The sequence below is a fragment of the Bombyx mandarina genome, chromosome A1 (assembly GCF_030267445.1).
Source record: "Bombyx mandarina strain Sakado chromosome A1, ASM3026744v2".
NCBI classification, from domain to species: domain Eukaryota; kingdom Metazoa; phylum Arthropoda; class Insecta; order Lepidoptera; family Bombycidae; genus Bombyx; species Bombyx mandarina.
Window position 1 is genome coordinate 22,814,766 of NC_143234.1, and position 19,532 is coordinate 22,834,297.

Here is a 19,532-nt window from a genome sequence, read left to right on the forward strand (position 1 = left end):
ACGGTCAAACAGGAATTCCTCAATTGATCGAATCATTAATCAATCACAATGCTAATGCCACAATTACCTGTACAAAGTTGTCATTTTACAGGTCTTAAGTTGATTAGTTTATTACTTTTATTTATCATGGTGGTAGGACCTCTTGTGAGTCCGCGCGGGTAGGTACCACCACCCTGCCTATTTCTGCCGTGAAGCAGTAATGTGTTTCGGTCTGAAGGGTAGGGCAGCCGTTGTAACTATACTGAGATCTTAGAACTTATATTTCAAGGTGGGTGGCGCATTTACGTTGTAGATGTCTATGGGCTCCAGTAACCACTTAACACCTGGTGGGCTGTGAGCTCGTCCACCCATCTAACTAAGCAATAAAAAAAAAAGGAATTATTTATTCAGTTCCGTAAATTATATTATTAGGTTACTTATTATTGACGTTAAATAGTACACAATTAATGAATACCATGCATATTTGAAAACGATAGAACAATATCAACAATTGTAAATGTTCTGTTGTGTTATTACGTACGTATGAATATGTATAGTAAATATATGACGGTGTATGTCGTTACGTAAGTGCGGAATAACATCAAGTAACATGTTCGTTGATTTATCTATAGTTTAGATTTAGTAGTAAAATTTAATTTTTTTTATAGATGTTTGGCATCTCCTTAAGTACATTATAAGCCTTTCCCAAAGTGGGCGATAGCGCCCCCTTGTGGGCGCTCCAGGTCTAAAGGGGGGCGGTAAGAGACCCAGACAAAAAATTGTGTAGAGCCGTTGTGTAGAGGTTTTAGAGGCGATTATTTAGAAGGATTTTAGACACCTACTGAGCTCTCGCTATAGTGGTTTTTTTACTGCTACGGAATTACTGCTTTACGGCAGAAATAGGCGGAGTGGTGGTACCTACTCGTGCGGACCCACAAGAGGTCCTACCACCAGTAAAAGAATCCGTAAAACGATACTTTTTATATTGTATTATAGATAGCCGCGAAAGTTTAAAACAAATCGTTCCTATTGATCTCAATTAGGTAAATAAATTTGACAAAGTAAATAAGAGTCCTGGAAATTTTACATACTTGCTCACATCCAAAATCATCTTGTACGATTGTTGTCAGGGATTGGCTCAACGAGTTAGATTACGAATTCTTCGAAGATTTGTTACCACTTGAGTTTTTGATATTTTACATGGAATGTTGTGCCAATTACACGTTACTTTTAATACATATACTATTTACACACACATACAAACGTGCACAAGTTATAACTTACTCAGGAAACTAAAACATCTCATTAGTTAGTAGTGACTCTTATATTTTTAGTTATCAAGTCTCGTTATCTTTGAAGTTGTCATGATCAATGTATTTTTGTTGTGACTTTTCAATGTTGTTGTTGTGTATCACAGGAGCACATCAAAATGGATACATTTCTATTAACTTTCTATCAAAGTATAAGTTATTCTAAGAATGTATTAAAAATCTGTCAATAATTATAATATTTACTGAAAAAAACAATTTGCTTACTAATTTATCAAAATTGCATGGTACAATTAAGTTGCTTTTTGAAATAATTCAGCGAACTGAATTTTTTTTAATAATCATATAATTAAATTAAAAAATCAACAAACAAAATTTAATCTCTGTAAAAGGTAAACCAATTCATACGATGTGAAAAACACCAATAAATACCTACACCAATAATAAATAAATCAAACCCACATTCCGTGGTACATTAGTCACGATCACTAATTACTGAACCATGGAATTATTTATGCAGGATTGAAAACCTGTTATTATTTCTTAAATTGAGATTAATATTATTCAAAGTTCAATACTATGAATACGGCATCAACATGGCATCGTGCTAATAACATTTAACAGGCAAAAGAGCTACCGCGCGAAATGTCTTGACCTATGTCTTTTTTTATTATATGGTTAGGACGAGCTCACGATCTACTTGGATCTTAAGTTGTTTAAGGAAGTTCCGATCCATTAACGGTACGTTCTCCGTCCTCGTCGAACCTGTCGCTTGTGACGAAGGGCTCGACGAATAAATTAACCCACAGACACAGCCCACTGAGTTTCTCGCCGGATCTTCTCAGTGGGTCGCGTTTCCGATCCGGTGGTAGATTCTGCGAAGCACTGCTCTTGCTAGGGCCAGTGTTAGCAACGCTTCCGGTTTGAGCTCCGTGAGCTCACCTACACGTAAGGTTTAAGCTGACGTAGCCTCTCAAGGTTATCAGCATAGGTAGGGAAAAAAAAGGAAGTTTAACTCTCAACAATATGCTCACGTATGGTAACATTGGAACTTACCTGCGATGGTATTCAGGAACATGAGGTACTCGAAGTTGGAGATCTCCCGTCGCTGCCACTTCTGCGTCATGTTTGAGTTGCGCATCAGCTGCCGCGGAGACATCATTGAGGCGCGTCTGTAGAAGGAATTACACAAAAATTCAATAAACTACATCGCAGAGACGAAAATTTCAACCAATAACAAATTTAAAAGAACTAGTGTTCCCGCAGTAGTCGAAATTCGACTATAATTAATTAAAATTATAAGTTTGGACATTATTATGGTTCTATTGTCAAAGACTATTGCATTTCTATAGTCACAGATTTTTCCAAGACTACACTATAGACAAATAGTCGTAATATTACTAATATTACAGATAAAGAATATTAACCTATTCTCAATTTGACCACAGACTTGAAGCAATAACAAAAGATTGACAATAAACAAAGAGTATACCTATGTGTGTGTGTGTCAAATACATGGTAGTGTGTGTAATGTTTTCTTTATTGATTTAATGTATTTTTAATGCATAATTTGAAAACAAAATATTAGCATTCTGCACTTCTTCTCTATATTCTCTATAAGTGTGGGAAATTTCATACTCCTCCGTCCGCGCAATTTTCGTAAAAAGGGGTACAAAGTTTTTGCATCACGTATTAATATGAGTTAGTTTCGCATTGTATTATATTTAAAGGAAGGTATTGACAACGTAATGCACTCTGTGCAGGATTGCGCGCTACATTCAAGTTTTATTTATTTATCATAATAAATAAAATAAAATTAACAAATAAATAATTGGGAACAAAAAACGCACAATCATCCGACCCCAATATAATATTATTGGTACCAGAGACTGACAAAAATACATATTTACGTTTAAATATATACACATAAAGATAATACACGCCCAGACAAAGAACAAACAAAATTGTAGTCACACGATAGTTTGCCCGATGTGGGAATCGAACCCAAAACCTTCGGCGCAACGGTTAGATGCGCTAACTACTGCACCACCGAGTCAGTCAAAATAAACCGAAGGATGAACTAGCTCACGACACACCTAGTGAAATGTGGGACACCGGATAGGAACGAAGTTCCTTAATATAAAAATATTAATTTTAAGTTCTATTCTAGGTATAAATAAACTAAAACTGGAGGTTTCGCAACAACCCATGATCATTCGGTAACGTGTAAACTTATTGTGGTACACTTCATTCACGGTTGTTTGCATAAGAGTTAGTGTATTGCGCAAACGAACGCTCTGTGATCGTGGTCAATGAATGATAAAAAAATATGTTATTTTTGTACGCTATTACAAAGTTAAGTCGTAAACTGTGTGCATTACCAATTTTTACATTATTACAAAGTTAAGTCGTGCACTGTGTGTGTTACTAATGAAAGTCTTACGTTACGGACGTTTTTTCCCGGTTAGGGTACCTCTCCGCATCGTCCCATAAGGAACTTCGTTCTAAAAGTTAGACTTTGATAGTGTTTTTATTAGGATCAGCTTTAACAGTTCTCAGAGTTAGGTAGTGGTTAGTGCTGGTCATTCAAATTATCAAAGAACACGTGTTAGGCGAACCGTCAGGCAATTTAAAACAAACCTGACATGCTTCAAAATTCCTCGATTCATTAGCACATTTATTACAGTTCTCATATGTTCAGATCTTTTTTGAATTTCACAAACTTTTTGTGAACGTCTCGATGATGTGTGTTTCCTTGAGTATTAAAAAAAGGGTAATAATGACCAGTAATAAAATCAAATTATTAAAAGAAACGAACTAAAAACTGTACGGTTTTATTAACGCGTTCGTATGGTGTTACCTATTATCTTACAATTTCCGTCGTTACAAAGACGTTGCATTTTCGTGGTCAAGGACGATTCAACAATCGCGTATTAACTGCACAGCGACAACGCGATACACGGTAAGAAACTAATAGTGTACAGAGTAGAACGACTAACCGAGAGGGGCGCGGGTCGAGACCCGGCAACCCGAAATGACCCGAATGACTGTATGGTTCTTTTTTTCTGATTCGTAGGTTTTGTTAAACGAGTCGATCTAGTGAACGACTCATATTTTTTTAAATGACCCTATCGTTCGCGCGGATTTTGAGACCCGGGTCGTTTGATTCGTTCGTTCGCGAACGACACATATCTAGTACAGAGGTCCGTCTGTTTCTACTTGGCATTTCAACTTCGATATAAAAAGATCTCAGCTGTCAGGAAACTGATCTAGTCAAGCAAAAGTCTAATATGTAAATATACGACTCACACAACTAATTAAAGGACCCGTTATACTGGTCCGATCGGTACTATCGATATTTTTGTAACGAATCAATTACATTGACACTAATTGATAAACCAAAAATCGTTTTAGCAGGATTATAAATGACCTGGAAGCTGCTTTGAAATAAAACCACTACTTATATGTACGTCCATCCATTTTAGGAGCCACAATGTCACATTAAATCTTATATTTTTTGCGACGAATCGCTAAACCATACTATATTGTTAGTTAATTGGTTTGTTTATTAATTAATTGTTGTTTAGATGTATGCGCAATAAATTTTATTTACTAATCTAGTTTTATCGTTTGAAAAAAGAACACTTTTCTGTAATAATAAATTAATTGTAATATTAAATTATTATTATTATTATTATTTTTATTAAAATGATATTCAAAACTTTAAAAGTCAGCATTGATTTTATTTTTTAATTCACACACGGTCGTCTAGTCCCGAACTAGGATTCTTTTCAGTATGGGAATTAGAGACTGAGATACATTAAATTTTTTTATATATTTTTTATTGCTTAGATGAGTGGACCAGATCACAGCCCATCTGGTGTTAAGTGTTACCGGAGCCCATAGAAATCTACAACGTAAATGCCACCACCCACCTTGAGATACGAGTTCTAAGGTCTCAGTATAGTTACAACGGCTGCCCCGCCCTTCAAGCCGATACGCATTACTGCTTCACGGCAGAAATAGGCGGGGTGGTGTTATCTACCCGTGCGGATTCACAAGAGGTCCTACCACCAGTAATTACGCAAATTAGATTTTTGTGGGTTTCATTTTTATTACATGGTGTTATTTCTTCATCGTGGAAGTTAATCGTGAACATTTGTTAAGTACGTATTTCATCAGAAAAATTGGTACCCGCCTGCGGGATTAAAACACCAGTGTATCGCTTGATACGAATGCACCGGACGCCTTATCCTTTAGGCCATGACGACTTCAAGAAGCAAACTTGTTCATAATACGAACTTTGGCTTGAAGCGAGAATCGAACCTACAACTCAGTTCAGCAGTTAGAGGCGTTACCTGAAAATCATGAAAAGGTACAATAAAAACTATAAATAACCTTTCCGCGTATCGCAGATATAAGTAATTTTTTTCCTACCTAAGCTGATGTCCTTGAGAGGCTATGTCAGCATAACCTAACAATTAGGTGAGCTCACGAGGCTCAAGCCTGACGAGGTTGCTAACACTATAACTTTAGCAAGAGCAGTGCTTCGTAGAATCTACCACCGGATTGGAAACGCGACCCACTGAGAAGATCCAGCGAGAAACTCAGGGGGCTGTGTCTGTGGGTTAATACCCACTACTGAGTTGCGTCCTGAGACCTGAACCCGTCGCGTTCGGTGAGGACGGTGACGGGTGCTTGAGGTACCTAAAGCACCGTTAATGGATCGGGAGGATCCGAAATGTCGTGCTTAGGGCGACGTCGATGGTCCGCAGGTTCGATGATATAAGTAAAGGAAGTTTAATAATAATTGGAAATAATGATAAACGGCAAATTTATAAGGGATATGAAAAAAAAAAAAAAACATTAAAAGTAGTTCTCAAATAAAATTCTTCCGAATATAATCCGAAACAGGTTTCCATAATTTGTGAGAAAGTGGTTTGAATAATTTAGATCCTAATACTTTTATGAGTGAGCTGTTAACGATGTATTTATTCTTCACCATGTTATTGCGTCTTGTGGAAACTTCTAGAACTGAATTATAAAATGCACTTAACGAGATTGTTTTGATATAAGCAGTTTTAGGAGTAGGGTATAAAGTTTTTTGCGTGTAGTTATTAAATTTCAATGAATGCACGAGTTTTTTACGATGTACCTAGTTGACTGATTCATCAAATTATAATTATTTAATAAAAATGTATTAAATCCAAAGAAAATTTGAATACATTAAGCCTAATTAATGGATACAGGACGCAGAGCACGTCAAAGCACATGTGAATGAATTTTATCACCAAGGAAAATCTTGTGTTAATTTTTTATTTTTGTTTTCAAGCTAGTATATATTTTTTCCTTAAAAGTAAACCATTATTTGTCAATTTACATGAAAGGTAAAAAAAAACTGATGAAGAATTCATAAGTTTTCATAAACATAGTTTTCATTCTAACGAATGAAATCTACTAGGGTAACATAGATATGAAAAAGTGTGTTGACACAATAAGCAATATTAATAATAAAGTTTTTTGCTCACCATTCTGCAGACCAAATTAACCATTCTCCAACTTTTGATACATAAACTAACAATTAGTATAATAAAATTGTTGCAAAAAAAGTATAAAATACATCAAATTATGCGCTATTAATTCCAATCTGATATTCGTATTGTAATTATAATGTGAGAATAGAAAAAGAGGACTACATCATTTTAGTGGTTTTTATCTGTTATTTTGATTTCCATTTGAATGATGTTGTTAAATGTGTTTGTTTTAACTTAAAGTATGATGACAAAAAAATTTTTGTAATAATTTTTCTAATGAAATACGTACTCAACAAATGTTCACGATTGACTTCCACGGTGAAGGAATAACATCGTGTAGTAAAAATCAAACCCGCAAAATTATAATTTGCATAATTACTGGTGGTAGGACCTCTTGTGAGTCCTTTTTTTTTTTTTTTTTTTTTTTTCTACCTATGCTGATAGCCTTGAGAGGCTATTTCAGCTTCACCCTAACGTGTGTAGGTGAGCTCACGGGGCTCAAACCGGAGAGTTGCTAACACTGACCCTAGCAAGAGCAGTGCTTCGCAGAATCTACCACCGGATCGGAAACGCGACCCACTGAGAAGATCCGGCGAGAAACTCAGTGGGCTGTGTCTAGGGGTTAATTCGCTCGTCGAGCCCTTCGTCGCAAGCGACGGGTTCGACGAGGACGGTGACCGGTGCTTGTGGTACCTAAAAGCACCGTTAATGGATCGGGAGGATCCGTAATGACGTGCTTTGGGCGACGTCGACTGTTTACCATTCGGTCTACAGGATCGGGTATGTAGTTTCCAGCGGCCACGACAAAAGGGTTCTCATGTCGTGCCGCCTTCTCGAAATGGCGCAATGATGCCGACTGTAGATACTTACTGACAGAGTCGAGCTCCAGGTCATCGTGGAGATCCACGTTCCTCAGGAACCATGGTGCTCCGACGGCTATCCTGCAGAATCGGGATTGAATAACCTGGAGGGGCTTCAAGTTGGTGCGGGCTGCGTGAGCGAACACTACGCTTGCATACGTCATAACGGGGCGTATGCAAGTTTTGTAGAGAGTTACCTTATTACGGAGGGACAGTTTGCTTCGCTTGCAAAGCATAGGGTAGAGACGTCCTAATATGAAGGCGGCACGGTCGCGTACCGTTTTAATATGTGGACGGAATGTCATCCCTCTGTCGAGGGTGACGCCTAGGTATTTGACCTGCGAGGCCCACGGTATGGGCTGGCCAAAGAGAGTGACGGGGCTAACGGCGGAGGTGTTTGCGCGCCTATTAGGGAGTGGGATGCTCGAAGTGGTATTCGGAGGGCGACCCCTTTTGAAGAGCACCGCTGTGCTTTTCGTGGGGTTGATGTCGATGCGCCACTTCCGGAACCACTGTCCCATGGTGGCTACTGCGATCTGGAGTCGCCGATGAAGCAGCGACATCTTCCTACACGAGTAGTAGATAGCCGTGTCATCGGCGAAGAGCGCTAGATGGGTCTCCGGAGACCGGGTATATCATTGATATACAAACTAAATAATAACGGGGAGAGCGCGGAGCCTTGCGGGACTCCGGCAGTCAGTTGACGGGGACGAGAATGAGTTCCCTCTACTCGATATCGAAACGAACGGTTCGACAAGAAGTCTCGTATGATGAGCACAAGTCTGTCTGGCACTCCCATGTTGTACAGTTTGTAAATTAAACCGTTGTGCCAGACTTTGTCGAACGCCTTCGCGATGTCGAAGAAGAGGGCGCCGGTCGGGATTTGTTTACGCCTATTTAGTCCTATCAGGATGTGCTCCGTGAGGCGGTGCACTTGTTGTACGCACGAGTGTTTAGAGCGGAATCCGAACTGTTCGTCTATGAGAATTTTGTTCGCGGTAACAAAATCCCAGAGGCGTTTCCTAAGGAGCCGTTCGTAAATTTTTCCTATCGTCGGGAGGAGACTAATCGGACGGTGGACTTGTGAGTCCGCGCGGATAGGTACGCCTATTTCTGCGGTGAAGCAGTAATGCGTTTCGGTTTGAAGGGTGGGGCAGCCGTTGTAACTATACTTGAGACCTTAGAACTCATATCTCAAGGTGGGTGGCGGCATTTACGTTGTAGATGTCTATGGGCTCCAGTGGACTGTCCTACCACTGTCTTTGGTAATGTTATCATGAGGATAGTATTATTTATATCTTCGCAGCATGTTCAATTCATTCTTTTGTAAAATGCGGTAAAATTTTAATAAATGTTTGACTGAGGGCAATGATTATCGAATCATTTCTCAATTAACTATGAATTAAAAGAATTGGGATGTGGCGGTAAATTTTAAGTTTCTTACGCTAGCATTATCAGTAGTCGAGGTCTGGTCCATCATCTGGTTTGAAGTGGTTTCTGGATCACATTGAGAAAACGAAGATTATACGATGTGAACACCAGTTGCTGCACGACTGTTTATTGCAGATCGGAAAATGTATTACTGGTGGTAGGACCTCTTGTGAATCCGCACGGGTAGGTACCACCGCCCCGCTTATTTCTGCCGTGAAGCAGTAATGCGTTTCGGCTTGAAGGGTGGGGCAGCCGTTGTGACTATACTGAGACTCTCAAGGTGTGTGGCGCATTTACGTTGTAGATGTCTATGGGCTTCAGTAACCACTTAACACCAGGTGGGCTGTTAGCTCGTCCACACATCTAAGCAATAAAAATAAAAAATAAAAAATTTACTCAATTTTTTTTGTAAAACTTATCAGATTTCGCACAATCAGCTCAAGATATTTCATTGTTCGCAAATCCTAAAAGTGTGTCAAATGATCTGACACAGTTCTGTATGCGGGCTAGTCCGAGGCTGACATCAAATCGCGATCAATGCTGTACGAAGGTGCATTAATAAGAAATACAGATTCTAGAACGTCGACAAATTAATTTAGATAACATAGATTAGTTTATGGTGTGCTAAAACCTATACGGGCTAGTTGTACGCGGTGTATGATGGTATATGCTTATGATTTCCGTCTGTAGCTCCGTGGTAAATACATATCGACAAATCCCGGTGTGATCTACAATCAATTACGTCGTCTCATAAATATCAAATCCTCAAAAATTATAATTTCCGTAATTAAGCAATTGGTAGGGCGATTTGAGAGCCAGCACGGGTGGTACCACCGCCCTGCTTATTTCTGCCTTGAAAAAGTAATGCGTTGTAATACTGAGACTTAAAATTCGTGTCTCAGAATGGGTACCGGCATTTATGTTGTTGATGTCTATGGGCCGTGAGCTTTGTCCGCCCATCTAAGCAATAAAAATAAAATAAAAATACTTCCACCGACTGGCTGGCTAAGTTTTAGAAAATTCAATTGTATTCGTTCCCGGTAATCTTTTTGGAATAAAACACCTGTTTTTATCTTCTTACCAAAACAGTTTAATTTTTAGGTTTCAATAAACAACAAAAATAGGAATACTTTGAGTTGAGAATATAGAATATAGGCATTGGAAACAATCGTGTTATTTTATGTTCGATTTTATTAAAGTCGCATTTGAAATAGCTATGTACTGTGTTGATTGATAGACACGATGACCTTGCAACAAAACTGACAGACAAATGGTTTCTATTATGATTGACCAACATTCAAACATTTCCTCGTACTCATGTCGCCCTGGTATAAAGATTGTCGAGACATCCTTTTGTAAAGTTTATCCTCACAGCCCACCTGGTGTTAAGTGGTTACTGGAGCCCATAGACATCTACAACGTAAATGCGCCACCCAGCTTGAGGTATAAGTTCTCAGTATAGTGACAACGGCTGCCCCACCCTTCAAACCGAAACGCATTACTGCTTCACGGCAGAAATAGGCAGGGTGTTTTTATCTTTACTTCTTTTATTCAGAGTATTACGATGTGGCATACATTAATTTAATAGTCCTTATTTTTATCAGAATAATATGAAAATTAAGCGATTGCAATTCGATATTATTTTTCCTACGTATGCCAATAGACTTGAGAGGCTATTTCAGCTTCTCCTTGACGTGTAGGTGAGCTCACGGGACTCAAGCCGGGAGTGTTGCTAACACTGGCCCTAGCAAGAGCAGTCCTTCACATAACTACCACCTACCACCGGATCGGAAACCCGACCCACTGAGAAGATCCGCTGAGAAACTCATGTGTCTATGGGTTAATTTACTCGTAGCCCTTTGTCGCAAGCAACGGGTTTGGCGGGGACGGTGACCGGCTATTTGATATGAATATGGATGCTAACTTACTTTATCATAAAGTTGAGAATCGTGGAACGTTTTATTACTACTACTTTTATGGTTGAATCTCGCGGTTATTATTTCTAACGTTTCCATGACTTTATAGTTTTCATGGTCACGGACAACTAAAATGAAGTCTATGTTTAAAATTAAATATTATAGACAGATAGTTCAGTAAGGCATTTTAGAAACATAATTTCTTTCGACCATTAAAAGAAAATGCAAATTTATTTATTTATTTATTAGATTCACACAACTGGATGAAAACTATAAACATTAAAATTTATCTTAAATAATAATAAAAAATAGTGGTGGGTGTGAATACACTTTCATAAGGTCGACTTTTATTTATTAAATAATAAAATAACAATATAATATGTGTATGTATATATAAAAACGTATCTAAATATTCAGATGTTATTTAATTTCTTTTATTGGCCGAACACTAGTAATAACAAAAATCGTAAAAGTATATTTAGTTGTCTGAAAAAATCATAGCCTTATCCCGATAGCTTATCCCCTTATCCCCGATCCAGGGGACAGAGTGCTCACGTATCCAGGTCGGCGGCGGCACTTGCGTCGCGGTGTCTATGGGTCCAACACAGGCCCACAAAACAAGTCCCCTCGCATAGAGGTTCAGAGGTCGATCGGCAGAAACCTTGAAGTGGTCTCCGGAAAAGATGCGAGTGCCTTGCTGCTTTATCATATTTTATACCTTATGCGTCGATGCGTCTGAGATTCCTAATTAATTAAAATATGATAAACAATTTTAAATTACATAATTCGCATAAACATTAGTTTATCAATATAATTCATTTATTTATTATACGTTATTATTTATGTTCATATATAATATTTATATATCTGTATTGTTTTGCCAAAAATTCATGTTCGTTAAATTGAGATTTTATATTGGTTCCGTCAAACAGTAGTTATGTTTAAATCTAGATTTAATATTTTATAAAAGCTAACAGAGTGTATCATTCTCCTACCCTTCTCCCAGTCACCTGGGGTCGGCGCAAAATGTTTTCTCCTTCCATACTCCTCTATCCCGTCACGAGGTCGTATTATTCGCTGATGATACATCATTATTGTTTAAAATTAAACGACATTTGGAAGATTATGACGATGTGAATGATGCTATCTCGCGCGTGGTACATTGGTTTAGTGTTAATAATCTGTTATTAAATAACAAAAAAACAAAATGTATAAAATTTACCACACCTAATGTTAGACAAGTTGACACTAATATTACTGTAAGTGGAGAGACACTGGAGCTTGTGGATTCGACAGTTTTTCTTGGTATAACAGTTGATTCTAAGCTGCAGTGGGGTCCTCACATATGCAAGTTAGCGAGTAGGCTTAGTTCTGCAGCGTTTGCGGTAAAAAAAATACGAATGTATATTAATGAAGATACGGCACGCTTGGTTTATTTTAGTTATTTTCATAGTGTTATGTCCTATGGCATTTTGCTATGGGGCAATGCTGCCGATGTCGAAACGATTTTCATCCTGCAGAAGAGGGCTATTCGTGCTATTTATAATATGCACCCGAGGGAATCCTTGAGGGACAAGTTTAAGGAAATCAAAATTCTAACTTTAGCGTCCCAATACATTTTTGAAAATTTATTGTACGTGCGTAAAAACATTGAACAATTCCCCAGAGTCTGCGATTTGCACAATGTGAACACTAGGAACAAACATAGGCTTGCGTTGCCGGCGGCTCAAATTAAGAAAATAAGCAACTCTTTTAGGGGGCTGGGTGTACAGCTTTTCAACAAGATCCCACTAAACGTTCAACTACTACCTGTTCATAGATTTAAGAAAACTGTTAAGGAACGTTTGTGCAACAAGGCATATTATAAAGTTAAGGATTATTTACTAGATGGCACTACGTGGGAATGAGGCGCTCGCTCCTGGCCTTTTCATTTTTCATTATTATTATTATTTTTTTAGACTTGTTTTTTCTTTTATTGTGAATATTTCTATTTATTTAAAAAAAAGAAAATATTTGAGAAAAAACAAAAAGAAAAAAAAAGCCCGCTGAGTTTGTTTCGCCGGTTCTTCTCAGGATTGTGGCTTTTTTTGGAACCGGTGGTAGAGTTAACATTGTTATTTGTATTTCGACATTCAACAAGTGTGTCATACTGACATCTAAGTTGAAATAAATGATTTTGAATTTGAATTTGAATTTGAATTCATATACTATTTCTTCGCTCACTCCCCTCTTACATATATCGTCTTCTTAGGTCTACCTCTAAGCTAACACAGAGCATATGAAATAAATACATTGCTACAATCATCATGCTTTTTTAATGGATAGGTTACCTTCAAGCTGCCTGTTTTTGGAGCAAAGCAGTCATTATTTCTGATTAGAAAGGTGGGTAGCCGTTATATAACAAAATTTATACTTCAACCTCATGTTCCGAGGTGGGTGTAGGTATTCACGTCGTGATGTCCATTGGCTACAGTGATACTAGGTGTGGATAAAGGGGGGAGAAGGACGACTGTGTGGTAACCGGGAATCAAAGACAGAGGTCAAAATATTGTTACGCACTTCGGGGTAAATCAATGTTCCACCAAAGTACAACTTAAAACTGTATTTATCACTTGGAACACACACAGAATACTTTAAGATTTTCAATTCGCTTCTTCCGCTTCGCTTCAGGTGATCCGTTCGCTGTTTAGCTTCGAGTAGTTCCGATTACTGATTGACTGTGTGCCATCTCTGCAACGCTTTTATAGTCGGTACGACATCCCTAGAATTATCGAGAATATTCCACACAAGTCGAGTATTGTGTGTTTCCGCTACTGACAATAGATGGCTTTGTACTTCTCGATCTTTCTCGATGTTACGAGTTCCTTTGATATTCGTTTCGGCTATTCGGCGATAGATGGCGTAACTCTTACCGCCGTAACAATATCTGCAAAATCGCCTGGTGTTCTGAGATATTAACTAGATTTACTCGGTGGAGCAGTAGTTACCGCTTCTGATTATTGCGCCAAGGGTAGTTAGTGGGTTCGATTTCCATATCGGGCGAACGTGCTTGTTATAAACAGGTTTGTTTGCTCTTTGTCTGTGTGTTTATTATTAAAAAATACTTCAGGGCGAGGTTTTATGCAAAATTACTTCAATCATGTCGAAAATTTGTACAAAGTTGTTTATAAACTGCAATAAAAAAGCGCTTTCGTTTTCCGCATTTAAGCGTTCGACCTACAGAATTGTTTATCTACATTAAATTTAGCAACGTACAGTCGTCTGTTGGGAACGGAATATTCCCTCAATAAAATTGTTCTTGAAGCTGTTGGCATTAATGGAACTGCTTCTAGGCAGGAAACGGAACTTTTAACATTTGAAACGGATTGTTTTTGATAAAAAAAATAGTCTCTCAACTCGTTAATGATGACAAACAAGAAGAAAAACCGGAAAATTGAATTTCATATTTTTCCATCCCATGCGTCCCTGCGATGTTAAATGTGTTGTAAAAATCTTTAATTTAGATATAGAGTTATACTCATAGATTGCTATGAGTATAACTCTATGAGAATAAGACGACCCGATTTTATTCGGCTATATTACTAATTAATTTAATTATCCAGCCACCGAAACCATAAGCATAAATTAAAATTAAATACTAAACAAATCCAGGCGCAGCGCTAAAGTGGCCGATGTGTGTCATGGCCGCGAGGTTATTGACCCGTCTGTTGTTGTGGTCGTGAAACCTTTTGGTGGTTACACGTACTTTTGACAAAATTGTATTATTAGTGTTGTGACAAAATATTTAGTACTAAGTTGTAGATTTGTGTCGATTTTATTCACGAACTAAACGAAACGGTTTTTGGAACGCGATTCCTTTACGCGGCTTGCGTTATAATTCCACTGGTAGAATTCGTCACGTACCGAAAAAGCGTTATGATCGGTCCATGCGACTCTCTCTCTGTCTCTTTCATACGCAAGTGTGTTCGTGCCTGCAAGTATCGAGATTCGAGCAGACGACGAGCATTTCGCGCGGATTTCAATTAATTTTAAGTGGTTACCGAAGCCCATGGACATCAACAACGTAAATGCCGCTTTTAGACTTGATGTTAATGTTCATTTTTGCAGTACAACGTTTGCCCGACCCTTCAGAATGTCTTATCCGACCGCAACGGGGCAACGCAAAGCCGGCGTTGTCAGCGAAATATGTCTTATCGGGTCCCCCAGATTCACTCTCGCTGCTTTTAGACCTCTCAAGCACCGGTCACCGAGCGAACTAACCCTTAGACACAACCTTACTGGAGTTCGACGAGCGAACTAACCCTTAGAACACAACCTTACTGGTGGTATGACCTCTTGTGAGTCCGCGCGGGTAGGTACCACCGCCCTGTCTATTTCTGCCGTAAAACAGTAACGCATTTCGGTTTGAAGGGCGGAGCAGCCGTTGTAACTATACTGAGATCTTAGAACTTATATCTCAAGGTGGGTGGCGCATTTACGTTGTAGATGTCTATGGGCTTCAGTAACCACTTAACGCCAGGTGAGCTGTGAGCTCGTCCATCCATATAAGGAAGAAAAAAAAAAAAAAAATTGAGTTTCTCGTCGGATCTTCTCAGTGGGTCGCGATTCTGATCCGGTGGTAGATTCTATGTAGCGCTGCTCTTGTTAAGGCTAGTGTTAGCAAATTCTCTCAGGTTGAGCCCGTGAGCTCACCTACCCGGCCGGGCGTAGCTGGAAAATAGCCTCTGAGGCTACCAGCGTATAGGTAGGGAAAAAAACTTCAAACCGAAACGTATTGCTGTTTCACGGTAGAAATCCGAAGGGTGGTGGTACCTACCCGTGAGAGCTCACAGCACGCCCTATCATCAGCAAACTATGCTAGCAGCAATTACGCTTTGTCAATAAAATCTATGTACTTAGTCTGGCCATAAATACTGTTACAAAGGAAAACAAAAAAAAAACTATGGCAAATAACATTTATTACTTTTACAGTGTGTTAGTTTAAAACATAAATATAAAACAATTTATAGTATAAAAAGCTTATTCGAAGTGGTCTCCATTGGCTGCAATACAGTCCTTTAAACGTTGAGGCCAGTTATCAATAGAAGCACGCACTCTTTCCATGGGAAAAATTTTCACTGCCAATCGTACGGATTGTTTTAGGGACTCCAAATTATCATGGCGTTTAGAGCAAGCCGTACTCTCCAAAACTGACCATAAATCATAATCCAGCGGATTAAGATCGGGACTAGACGACGGCCAGTCTTCAGCTCTGATGAAGTCCGAAACGTTCGTTTCCAACCAAGACAGCGTAGACCGAGCTTTATGACCTGGCGCCGAGTATTGCTGGAAGGACCATTCTTGATTATTGAACATGGTATTGTTAAGGGGCTTCACTACCTTCTCAAGAATGGTATCTTGATACACTTGTGCCGATGTTTTGATACCTTTTTCACAAAAGTATGGCCCAGTCACTCCTTCATAGCTAATACCCCACCAAACCATCACTGAAGTCGGATAGTGCCCACGTTGCACTCTGTCGACTAATTGGGAAGCTTCCTTAGAACTTTAAGCATAAATACGGTCATTTTGTTTGTTAAAATGTTGCTCAATTGTAAAAAATTTCTCATCCGTAAACAAAATTTTTCTATGACCTCCCTTTGCGTACCGCTTCAATAGTTGTTTTTCTGTCACAAACAGAGGAGGTCTCATTGCACCTATTAATAGCCCGGTACACAAACATTTTACTAATACCAAGCGTATGGAGAGTTTTAAAAATTGCATTTGGCTCCATACCTACTTTGTGTAATGCAATCACAGCGATTCGGTTCTCTTTATTACCCCACTCCATTTTAATATCGCAAAATATTGTACAATGTATTGGCGCCAAAATGAGAAAACTCAATGAGCAATCATATAAAAATGACAGATTCCAAATTAAAGTGTAATATTTTGTTTATTTTTAATTGTAACAGTATTTATGGCCAGACTAAGTATATTAATACGTGAAGCAAAAACTTTGTACCCCTTTTTACGAAGATTACGCGGACGGAGGAGTATGAAATTTCTCACACTTATAGAGAATATAGAGAAGGAGAGCAGAATGATCATATTTTATTTAAATTATGCATTAATAATATATTAAATCAACAAAAAAACATTACACACATTACCATGTATTTTGACACACACACATATATGTATGTTCTTTGTTTATTGTCAAACTTTTGATATTGGTTATTGCTTAAAATCTGTGGTCAAATTGAGAATAGGTTATTTTATGGTTATTAGGTTATGATATTGTTTATCTTTAATATTATTTGTCTATAGTGTAGTCTTGGCGAAATCTGTGATTATAAAATAGAAGTATAATAGTTTTTGACAATTGAACCATAATAATGTTCAAACTTATAAATTCAATTAATTATAGTCGAATTTCGACTACTGCGGGTTCACTAGTTATTTTAAATTTATAACGAAAACAAAAAATTCATTTAAATGTTTGGAAATACGGATCTGTATTTTTTACTTTATATAAATTAACTAAAAGGGCCGGAAGTAAGGCGGAGGTCAAGTGAACTTATCTGTCAAGTAAACAATTACAAAACTGGGAACTCACTTGATTATATTGTTTTTAGAACACGTCCATTATTCATGGAGTTTTCGAAAAACAAACTTAATTTTAATTATCAATAATTTAACTCGTAAACAGTCGTATTTCAAATCGACTCGATTAGATTACAAAAGCTCTGGCGTTTCTTTTAAGTTATTTTTGTTTAATTACGCAGTCGCGATTTAATGTTGCATATTGAAATCTTTAATTTAGAACGTAAATGCCGCCACCTATCTTGAGATATGAGTTCTAAGGTCTCCATTTTTACAGTACAACGGCTGTCCCAGTCTTCAAACCGAAACATTACTGCTTCACGGCAGAAACAGGCAGGGTGGTAGTTCTTACCTGTGCGGACTGACAAAACGTCCTACCTCTAGTAATTACGCAAATTATAATTTTGCGGGTTTGATTTTTATTACACGATGTTATTCCTTCATCGTGGAAGCCAATCGTGAACATTTGTTATGTAAGTATTTTATTAGAAAAATTGATACCCGCCTGCGGGATTCTTATCCTTTAGGCCACGACGACTTGAAACATAAAAATTCATTAATATTATTTTTAATGCATTGATGAGTGAACAAGATCGGGAGCCTGGGGGATCATGTGACAAAGTGAATGCCGTCAACCCCATTTGAGGTCTCAAATATATATCTCAAATATACAATATAGTATCTAATAAATAAAATTAAAATAGATTCCATTTATTCCATAAAGGTCCTACTTGTAACTTCCTAGTTGTACTATCCTATTAATTAACTATCCTACTTGTAACTTCAAAAGAAGAAGAAGAAATTTTCAGATCAACAGAAGTCAGTCTTTACTAAGTTATTATTATGAATTAAAAATATTTGTTTTTAAAAAAATCGAATCCCACGCATCGAATTAAACGTATTGGAGATTATTTTGGCGAATTCACCTCAGATGTTAAGGTCGTCCGAGTTTGGTTCAATGTTCTTTTTGTTGTCTCAAAAATAAATTCGTTATCTTGCGCAAGTCTCCACAGATTATTTAAAAAAAAAAAAGAATCGAGATTATATTATTGATTATTGTCTTTGATATTATACGATTTTTTTTTTAAATTGTTTTCTTCTGGAAGAGCGGTACACACCTTATGTAGTTTTCTGTATCGCTGAGAACATATACGCAAAATATCATGATGGTCGATTGAGCAGTAAAGTAAACCAACAAATTTATCTTTCGTATTTATTCTATTACTTAGTAGTTTTTGGAACGTTTGCTTTAAAAACGTTTATGTTGCATTCCCCTACATTATTTTCAATTTTACAGTATCCAATGTTGAAACAGTTTTATCATATTTGCGAGTACGGGGTTGTCGTAATCTGAACACTGCATGTCTCTTTGGATACAAGGATATTGAGGTGTGGCGGTTTGTTTGGCTTCAGGTTTCATTTTACGATAAAAGGTTCCTAGTGTGAGTTAGGCGCTGACCATCTTCGAAATTATATATATATATTTTTTAAGAAACCTATTCTTTTTCTCCACCTTATCCCACTAGGTGGGGTCGGCACAGCTAATTATTCTCTTCCATTCTCTTCTATCAGCCGTCATCTCAACATTTACTCCTCTCTCTCTCTCTCTCTCATATCGTCATTCACACACTCCAACTGGTGGTAGGACCTCTTGTGAGTCCGCATGGGTAGGTAGCACCACCCTGCCTATTTCTGCCGTGAAGCAGTAATGCGTTTCGGTTTGAAGGGTGGGGCAGCCGTTGTAACTATACTTGAGACCTTAGAACTTATATCTCAAGGTGCGTGGCGCATTTACGCTGTAGATGTCTATGGGTTCCTGTAACCACTTAACACCAGGTGGGCTGTGAGCTCGTCTACCCATCTAAGCAATAAAAAAAAATGTTTTCTTCGGTCGACCTCTTCCCCCTCTACCTTGCATTATCATTTCCATACATCTCCTAGTCACGTGCATCTTCTCTC

General features: G+C 38.0%; 2 protein-coding genes across 23 annotated transcripts in view; one reads left to right on the plus strand and one right to left on the minus strand.

Annotated features, from left to right (window-relative positions):
• rg (A kinase anchor protein rugose) overlaps positions 1-19,532 on the minus strand; it is a 633,801-nt gene that overhangs the window by 29,025 nt on the left and 585,244 nt on the right. For all 22 annotated transcript variants that reach the window (XM_089739290.1, XM_089739288.1, XM_089739291.1 and 19 more), the window contains one exon: positions 2,304-2,419. In XM_089739290.1, coding sequence (XP_089595416.1) covers positions 2,304-2,419 — 116 coding nt within the window. The remainder of the gene's footprint in view (positions 1-2,303; positions 2,420-19,532) is intronic.
• The window catches only part of LOC114248019 (trehalose transporter 1-like protein), a 93,630-nt gene that overhangs the window by 5,909 nt on the left and 68,189 nt on the right, over positions 1-19,532 (plus strand). The gene's annotated exons all lie outside the window — the stretch shown is intronic.